General features: G+C 41.2%; 1 protein-coding gene across 4 annotated transcripts in view; it reads left to right on the top strand.

The window, feature by feature from the left end:
• The first annotated feature begins 250 nt into the window (after window positions 1-250).
• iffo2b (intermediate filament family orphan 2b) overlaps window positions 251-10,038 on the top strand; it is a 50,577-nt gene continuing 40,789 nt past the window's right edge. For all 4 annotated transcript variants that reach the window (XM_077602699.1, XM_077602697.1, XM_077602698.1 and 1 more), the window contains exon 1: window positions 251-1,054. In XM_077602699.1, the coding sequence (XP_077458825.1) occupies window positions 585-1,054 (470 nt within the window). In that variant the 5' untranslated portion in view covers window positions 251-584. The remainder of the gene's footprint in view (window positions 1,055-10,038) is intronic.

Below are 10,038 nucleotides of genomic sequence, written 5' to 3'. Positions count from 1 at the left end.
AAATAGAGGGAACATTGCCGGCGACCCTAGTGAAGATAAAGCGGTTCAGAAAAGGAATAAATTTATATATATATATATATATATATATATATATATATATATATATATATATATATATATATATATATATATATATATATATATATAAACGGCCAAAAAGTGATAAATGACATCCACTTAAACGTATGAGACATCTAGCTCTGTATATATTTGATATCTTTTTTCTCATGTATAAATATTTTTATGGCAACAGACAGGAAGTGACTCGAGATTGTGTCCGGATGGGAGGTGGTGTGGCCTGAATGATTTTTTTTTCTAGCGGCATGCAACATGATACTTGCACGCTGCCTGGACGGGTTAAATCGGCGTCTGTGGTGCCGTGGCGACTGGCTCTAAGAGCACGGCATGCGGCTTCGAGAAGGAGAATGTGCCCGCTAGTTGTGTGACGATTTATACAAAGGGAGAGTTGGAAGGGCTGTACTGATCTTGTCTGCGTCAAAAGACTCGACCCTCCGTTGGACAGTGTTGATGCTGCTACTGATACCTTCGGTGCCTCTTATTTGATTACTTTTTTTTCTTCTGACATGAGTTCGCTATTCTTCCCTGATGCTGCAGCCGCCCCGGTCGGCCATTCTCCCCCGGCGGCGACCAGCGCCCTGCGGAACGACCTGGGTTCCAACATCCACGTCCTCAAGACGCTCAACCTGCGCTTTCGTTGCTTTTTGGCAAAGGTCCACGAACTGGAGCGGCGGAACCGGCTGCTGGAAAGCCAGCTGCAGCAAGCCTTGCAGAGGCCGCAGTACCCACGGTTGTACGGCCGCGATGTGGCCGTGCAGACCGACGGCGGCGCAGGGTCCAGGCTTCCCGGTACCATCTGGTCCTTCACCCATGTGCGCAAACAAGGGGAGCGCCTGGAAACGCTGCACGGACCCGGGGTGTCATGGACTCATCCGGATGGGGTGGGCGTGCAGATCGACACCATCACACCAGAGCTGAGGGCGCTCTACAACGTGCTGGGTAAAGTCAAGCGGGAAAGGGCTGAGTATAAGTGGAGGTAAGTGAGACCCAAATCAAAACATTCACAAAGCATGTTTGAGTTTGATTTATTTAATAAAGGGACAGTACATATTAATGAACGTATGCATCTCATTTCTGAACCGCTTTATCCTCACTAAGGCCGTGGGGGGTGCTGGAGGCTATCCCAGCTGACTTCGGTCCAGAGGTGGGAGACACCCTAAATTGGTGGCTAGCCAATCGCAGGCCACAAGGAGATAAACAACCATTCACGCTCGCACTCATACCTAGGGCAATTTAGAGTGTCCAATCAACCTACCATGCATGTCTTTGGAATGTGGGATGAAACCGGAGTACCCGGAGAAAACCCACGCAGGCCCAGGGAGAACGTGCAAACGCCACACACAGGTGGACCGACTTGGAGTTGAACCCAGGTCCTCCATTGTGAGACCAACGCGCCGAACATGTACATATTCATGTTAATTAACATATATATGTAAATATGTATGATAATAGCCAAAGGCTAATTTCCATCTTTAGTCCCTGTTTCTGGATGAGCCATTCAGAAGTTATACCCTCACGATACTTTCATTGTCAAAATAGGTGCCACAAGATCCATTATACACTTACAAATCAATCAATGTGAAGGAATTAGAACATTTCATGAGCCAAGGAATACCTCATGAAGTTATTTGTCTACCTCTTAACACCCAATCAGGAATATTTATACCCAAAACGAGAAGTGCCCCGGATGCTTTTGGCTGAATTAAACTATTCTCAAAATTATGTCATCCACTTTTTTCCCAAATAAAATCTCTAAATAATGCCCACATTTCCTCCATCACGAAACAAAACAAGAAGAGACAGCTTATCAACACAATCACACCATAGGTGCCCAATCTATGTTTATTGTAAACTTATGGGTAGAACATTTCTCGATGAAATTAGTGTTTGTCCATCTGTAGATGAAATAACTCCCTCAAATAAATGCCTACATTTTCACTGTCAGAAAAAGCTCATCCTCCAAAGTTTAAGGCATTGTACACTATCTGACAATCTGCTGTATGTACAGAACACTATTTACTGCATCTGGTGTTCCTTGCCAAAGTAAATAAAATGTCAGCAAAAGCTTTCTAGAAGAGCTGAACTTTTTACAGGATGAATGTGAAGCAATGAAATGGTAGATGTGTGCTGTCTCTCATTTGTCATGACTGAATGTTTTTGGTAAATTCTCAACATATTCACATCATTGTTGAGAGGTTGTACACATTTTTGCCAGCATATTGTCACAAATTTTTAATTTAACCTTCCTAGCTAAATTGTGTTGGATGGTTTGTACCTATACCATTTATTTTTGACATCATATCTACTTGGTCCTTCTGCCTGTCCAGTTCTTTATCACCCATTCATTTATCCATCCATCCGAGTTAGTGTTAGTGGCCATCCTTTAAGCAAGGTGAGCAAGTTTTATGTCCTTTGTCATGCAAATGTCATGTAAAATGAAGGATAGGACACTGCGTCTTCTGTGTACATTGTAGTCAAATGAAGACATGACTCCTATTAAGAATTTTCTTTACATACAAGCGTCCTAAGCTAAATCGAGACGAGGTCATTTGCGGCCTCTTGGCACGCCACGGCCAGGAAGTGGGCCACAGTGGCCTTCTGTCTGTCCTGTGCATGTTTGCCGCTGTGATTCAGTGTGAGGCACTTCAACAGTCTGTGAGGTCACCGATGAACAGCACTGACTTATCGGGTGAGCTTTTGACTCATACACAGAATGTAAGCGTAACCGCCCCCATTCTTTTCCCCTCTAATGGGAAACTGAATATCCTGTCCAGACCACTCCCTGAGTTCCGTGCAGTTTCCTCGATGCTCATTTCTAAAATGTGACCAGCAAGTCGTTTCCCAAGTACATGACAGTCGTAGCTCTAATTACAAAATTAATTGGTTCCGGAACTTTTTTTCGTAACTTGAAAATTTCAAAAGCAGAGCAGTACTTTGAATATAAATTATAACATATACAGACGCTCCCCTACTTACGAACATACGACTTACGAAGAATGGTACATACGAACATGTCTGCAAATTGCGTTTATGTCGAAAAATGTTCGTAATTTCGATTTTGTATTGCGCGCCTTTTTCCGAGTAGTGCAGTGCTTCTTTCCGCCGCTAATACCGACGCCTGGCGCTGTGAGCGCTGAGCTCACCCAGCATCCACCTTCCTCTGCCCAGTTCGTTGCAGTGCGTAAGTTGCGTAAGTGCGTGACGTATCTCCAGTGCGCAAAGAACCTTTTTCATTTTTATCATGAAATATCTCGTGCAGCCATTATTCAATATGGTTGGTGAAAAGCGAAAGGCTTCTAGTGAGGGAGGTGCAAGGAAGAGGCAAGCCATTTCATTTGAAACGAGTGGCAATAATAACAAAGCTTGATGCGCGTGAGAGTGGTGAGCGTTGCACGGGCATACAACTTGAATCGTTCGACTGTCAGTACCATTTATAAACAGAAAGATCGAGCAGCAGGACCCAAATATTGAACGTTGCAGTTTGCAAATCAATTGAATGATGCCATACAGTGCACCCGCATCATTTATGATGGAAAAAAAGAAGAAAACTGTGCAATCGTCGTTAGATCGCTTCTTTCGGCCAGTTTCTAATACATAAATCTCTCTCTCTCTCTCTGTCACTCTCTCTCTCTCTCTCTCTCTCTCTCTCACTCTCTCACTCTCTCTCTCACTCTCTCTCTCACTCTCTCTCTCTCTCTCTCACTGTACATATTCTCTCCATTTTATTAAATGTTTTTTAGTACAAACCAATGCGTGTTACTTATACAAGCCTTAAACATACAAATGCACTTGTATAAACCTTCAATATACTTATATAGGCCTTAAACACAAATTATAATACAAAATATAGCACTGAATCAACTTACAAACAAATTCAACTTATGAACAATCGCTCGGAACCTAACTCGTTCGTAAGTAGGGGAGCGTCTGTACTCATTGATTAGCAACAGCGTAACAATGTTAATAAAATAATTTAGATACTTATTGTACTTTAAGTGTTTAAATGTCCAAAAAATGTTTTTTTATTTTTACTTTTAAATTCTAAGTTTGGCTCTCAAGGACTTACATTTGAAAGTATATGTTGTTTATGGCTCTCTTGGTCAAAACGGTTCCCGACCCCTGCATTACACCATTGGGTGGCCTTGTTTTAACACAAATTGTAATATTCTGTAAGTACTGTTTCCCCAGAATACATTGTTTTCATTGCTGCCACATGACCTTGCCACCTTCCAGGGCAAACAAAAGGTCTTCTCAACTTGGTTATTACACTGCTCATTTTGTCCCATCGTCTAAATCTTTTTTTACTGTCGTCACGTTTCAGCCTTAACTCCTCAGAGACCCTTAACCTCCTCTCATTCCACATCTCCTCCTTTTGTTCCCAGTTCTTTCTGTTCAGTCATTCTTTCCTCCTTCACAACACCTCAACCCCCTCCCCTAAATCCCATGTCACGTGGACCACTTTGTGCAAGGCCTTCTTGCGCAAAACAAGCTATGGGTGGATGGTGCGAGTGGACTTTTTAGGACTTGCATTTGTGCGTTGATGCAGTTTTTCTTTTACTTTCGCTCGACTTGAAAATGCAACCCTCGCTCAAAGGACACAACATTGGTTACGCCAACAGTCTTCTATTCAAAGTAGGCTTTTCATCATCCACGATGGGTGGGATAGGAGAAAAAGTGTAGCAATTTAGCTTTTGAATTGCTGAATGGGGCTGTTTTAAAGGAATTTTGTTGCCTGTGTGGGTTTTGGAGCATGCAGACTGTCTAGGTGTCTTCGTGGTCAGTCAGTTTTCCATGGATTCTTTCCCCCCAAAATTTTACTTTTAAGGCAGTATAAAAAAAATCAAAAAATATAACATATTGAAAAAATTAAAATCTGCAATTTAATACACACAATGCCATCCGTAAATACCTTTGTCAAATACAGTAATACCTTGACGTACGAGTGCCCGGACATATGAGGAATTTCGAGCAAATATTTCTGTCTTGAGATACGAGACAGCCAGGTGGTCGAGACACGATAGGCTGCTTATGATTTCTTTCTCGCCACATCTCCTTTGTGCAAAGATCTCGATGAGCACTGGGCGGAGCGTTGCATTTTTTCCTTGTTTTTTGCGTTAGTGCCCAATTAAGGGAAACACAATGGATCCAAAGCAAGCCGGTGCAATGAAGGGTAGTGTGGAGAAAAGGCGTATGATGACAATCGATATTAAGCACGAAATAATCGAAAAACATTAGTGTACTCGTGACTGAGCTGGCTCGCCAATACATATGGAGAAGCAGGATTTTCGCCTCGAAAACCATGGTGGAATACACAATACTTTGCCTTGGTTATTGCACAAGAAGGATTACATTTAGTGTAAAGTAAGATTAAAACTTTTTTAAGTGTGTATAGGAATCTAAGTTCATTTAATTTAAATTTAAAGTTGATGTTATGTTACGAGCGCATCCGTCATGTCTCTCTCTCTCTCCCATCCGCGAACTCCCTGTTATATTGAATAATGCCTCATTTTATTATTAAACATCATAACCACTAGTTATTTGTTACTCTGATAGTAGATGTTGTAAAAAAAACATTAGTCGCACTTTAGTATTAGTCGGAGGTCCAGCCGAGTTATTTAAAAAAAAAAAATGCGACTTATAGTCCAGAAAATATGGTATGCTGCTGTTCAATAAAGGGCTAAATGCTCAGAACCTCTTGGTAGACAAAAAGCAGCACCAATTGTATTCAAACTTTCAAATCCTTGAACATGTTTGCTTTGCCACGTTATAGTGTACTCGTGCACGCGTTGTCGCACAGTGGCTAGAGAATTTTTCTACCCATATGACTTTTTTCGAGGAAAACAACGATGGTGATTGTGTTGATGTGCTAATTATTCAAGACAAAAATAAATGACACTAATTAAAGCTCTCCATGGATGGACTAAGTAAATCCTTTAGCTTGACATGTAATGTACTTAACAAGGGAACTGGTTGACAAAAAGGGAGATGTGTGAAGTGAACTTGCCAAAACATGACATTCTGTTTCACTTCACAATCCTGTGAAATGTCACACTTTTTGGTCAATGAGTTTAAAGTGGCCGACTGCAGACATGAAGCAAGCCATTCAAAAATAACACCTGCTTTCAGACTTAATATACTGGAACGTTCCTGGCCAACGTGACCAGAATTTACCTGTCTTGTGGCTTTTAGACAAACTGAAGTTAGAGCCTATCACAGAAAACTACAGGCAGTAGGCGGGGGGTACCCTGAAATGGTTTTTCACCAATTGCAGGGCACAAGGAGAAGGACAACCATTCCGCTCACACTCATACCATGGGGAAATTTAGTGTTCAACCAGCCTACCATGCATGTTTTGGGATAAGGCATGAAACCAGAGTACCTGGAGATAACCTAAACAAGCCCGGGGAGATGATGCAAACTCCAAAAAAGAAGGTCGAATCTCATGTAGGATCGAAACCTCGATCTTAGAACTGTGAAGCTGGAACGTTATTAGCTCTTCCACCGGGCTGGCCTAAATGTAAACTACATAAACAAAAATTGTGTTGTATACCAACTTAAAATCAAGCAACTACTTCTTTTCACTTCTGTGGATGGTTTTTAAACTGGAAGGACAGAAGTACAGTGATTCCCAAACAGTGTTCAATGGCACATAGTGTGTTTACAGTAAGAGGCCATTAGAAATGCACTGAGGAATCAAGGCGATATTAATTTGAGAAACGCCGACAGAGAAAAAATGTGTTGGAGAGGATGAGTATTGTGTGAGAAGTTAGACTCTCAGAAGGGATCAACATACATAGTCTGAACGACAGATTGAGAGAAAATGCTGTCAAACAAGATAATAGCATTTTTAATTCATTTTGCCCATGGAAAATGTTTATTCCTTGAGTCATTTTTGTCTTGATTATTATTTATTGTATGGTTAATTGATAATCCATTAATGTTAAAGTTCGATTTCAAACTGATGTGTTTACATATTGTTTGATGATATACAAAGACATTACAAAGAGTCATCATCTTAATGTGGTGTTTGCGTGTCCCAATGATTCTAGGAACTATGTTGTCTGGGTCCTTGTGTCCCTGTTAGAATGGGTCAGGGGGTTGGACACACTTCCATTCTGGAGTCGCTCACGGTGAGAGGCGACGAGCAAGTTTGGCATGCTCTTTGCCCCCCGGCTTGGTACCTGTACATTGGGGTTCACCCTGATATAGAGGGAAGGGCAGCATCCCTCCGCCTTCGAGGTTGGGCATGGGAACTGACTGTTGTTTCGTGCTTACACACCAAACAGCAGCTCAGAGTATCCACCCTTTTTGGAGTGCTTGCAAGGGGTGCTGGAGTGTTTTCGTCCTGGGGACACCCATGTTCTGCTGAAGTACAGTATTGGCCTGGATGTAAGACGATTTTTTTGCATTGAAATAAGACTGGCCGTGGTGTAGAGGTTCACTTGCCTGACTTCGGTGTGGGCAGGCGTGGGTTCAATTCCTGCTGGTGGCGGTATAATTGGGAGTGCGGATGGTCGTTTGTCTCTGTGTGCCCTACGACTGACTGGCGACCAGTCTAGTGTGTAGTCTGCCTTTCGCACGAAGACAGATAGCTGTGTTAGTCTCCAACAAGCCTGCTACCCTTTCGAGGATGGGCGGTATGTAAGATGAATGAATGAAAAAATACTTAAAAAGTGTTGGTCAGCTTACATTCGGCGACATTATAACCATTCACAACGCTAGGTAGCGCCAAATACCTTTAAAGCGAATGCTGAACACTTTGATGGTTATTTGAATTAAATTGAATGCTTTTATTGTCATTATACAGGTATAATTAGATTCAAAGCGTCACCATGAAGTGCACACAAATAATCAATAAACAAGTAATAAATAAATAAATAGTCAATATAATAGATAGTCAACATAGATAAGTCGTCATCATGAATAAGAGGTCACATAAATAAGTAGTCTGGCACAAAAAGTGACTAAAGTAGTTAGCAGCCTATGGAGTTTTAGTGCAAGATAAGAAATTAGTCTTGATCAGGTCCTCCTAGGTTCAGAACTCGAGTTGATGCAGTTATTGCAATTTTATCACAGTTATTTTGATGGTTCATATTACTCCAATAGTTGTGACTTTCGAAAAAGAAATGCAACAAAAAAAATCAATATTAGCGAGTTAGCTTAGCGTTGCGATGTTTTTTGATAGCAATGGGACACCTTATCTACACAGATACTCCGGTCAGAGAGTGAGACGAAGGCACACAGATGATTCTTCAGCTTCTTCTATATCAAATCCAAGTAATTGACAATGTAGAGCAGTGGTTCCCAAACTGGGGGGCGCGCCCCCCTAGGGAGGCGTAAAGAGAATTCAAGGGGGGCGTGAAGTCATCTGCTAAAAAAAATGTTTAAATAGATTATAAGAATAATAAAATCAAAGAACAAATATCTGCCATTAAATACATGCAAAATATGATTATAGCAGTCACTCCAACGGTCCAACCCGTTTTCTATTAACAGAGATCTGTTTTCCTGAACAATGCAAAGAAATAAATGCAATAAAATAAAATAAGTTCACATGAGCAAAAAAGGAATTGGGAGGGGGGGGGGGGGGGCGTGCGGGTCTACTGGAAGCAAGAAGGGGGGCGTCAGGTAAGATAGTTTGGGAACCACTGATGTAGAGCATTCTTCTTCGAAAACACATTACAGTGAACTTTGATTAACACTGAATCAAACTCCGCTGGAAACGTTAGTGGTGCTCTCCACTAATGACTACAACTCAAACTACAACTACAACAACGACCCCAAGCTGTCTGCCTAGGTGTCTGAAAGAAAAGAAGGATATAACCTGCCTTTTAATAAAAACAACAGAAAACATAGGAAATTTATAACAATCAAAGTGGAATTTTGTTTAGCGTTTTATCTGTTTGTCCTTTCTCTATTTTGAAATAAATGACCGTATCGGCATCATCACGTAACGGCGCATGCAACGGCGCCATTTTGTCGTGACGTCATCGTGGCACGGCGGCGTCAATTCACACTTTTTTGACATGTCGTGTTTTTATGCGCATATATGCCGCACCCTCGATTCAGTCTTTTTTTGTCCAACAAAAGCGGCTTCTATGCGAGTAAGTACGGTAATTTTAAAATATGTTTGTACTTTAGTTTACATATTTAAATGTTCAGCTACTAAGATGTGCTAGACAGTTTTGCATGATTTGAATGAGGCAAAGTAACATGCTTTTTCTCTCGAATATATTGTTATAATCATTGTTTCAGATGTACTGTCATTATTTTGTGTATAAAATTGAATTTGGTATTCAAATGTATTTTTTTTAAACTTGAGTCTTGAAAAAGAGGGGGCTGACTTATAATCATGGTCGTCTTATTTTCCGTTCAATATGGTACTTCAATTCTCACATGGCCGATGACAGTGAGACCAAGAGGGGTGTGATTGGGAAGAATCCCCCCTGATCAGAACCCAAGGAGTGTTCTTTTGTTGAACTTCTGCGTGCTCCATGGCTTGTCAATAATAAACACCATGTTCAAGTATAAGGGTGTCCACATGTGCAGTTGGCAACAGGACACTCTAGTCTGCAGTTCAATGATTGACCATGGTTATCATAGTTCCTAAAATATCCAAACACTCTTTATAAATTATCTTTATTGCAGAGAGTAGCTAGTATAGTGTATGTTGGGGTTAAATGCCTCAAATACAAGTCACACATTGTAACTTTTTACTGATTATCTGGTTTGGTAGCATTCAGCCACATTGTGTGCGGCTAGTCTCTGTTGAGATGCCAGACGCCCTGTAAATAGGTGTCAGGCTTAAACCTATCAAACAAGCTTATATGTCTGTGGTACTGACCAGCAGTGAACCACATGTTGAGCTCTTAATGTGCTTATTTCAGCTGTCAAGGTTTATTTCTGGTTTACTTCAAGGACAATTAAATTCTTCCACCTAAATATGTTTTACCTTAGCGG

Source organism: Stigmatopora argus, chromosome 6 (genome assembly GCF_051989625.1).
Source record: "Stigmatopora argus isolate UIUO_Sarg chromosome 6, RoL_Sarg_1.0, whole genome shotgun sequence".
NCBI classification, from domain to species: Eukaryota; Metazoa; Chordata; class Actinopteri; order Syngnathiformes; family Syngnathidae; genus Stigmatopora; species Stigmatopora argus.
This window is presented reverse-complemented; position numbering and strand designations above follow the sequence as displayed.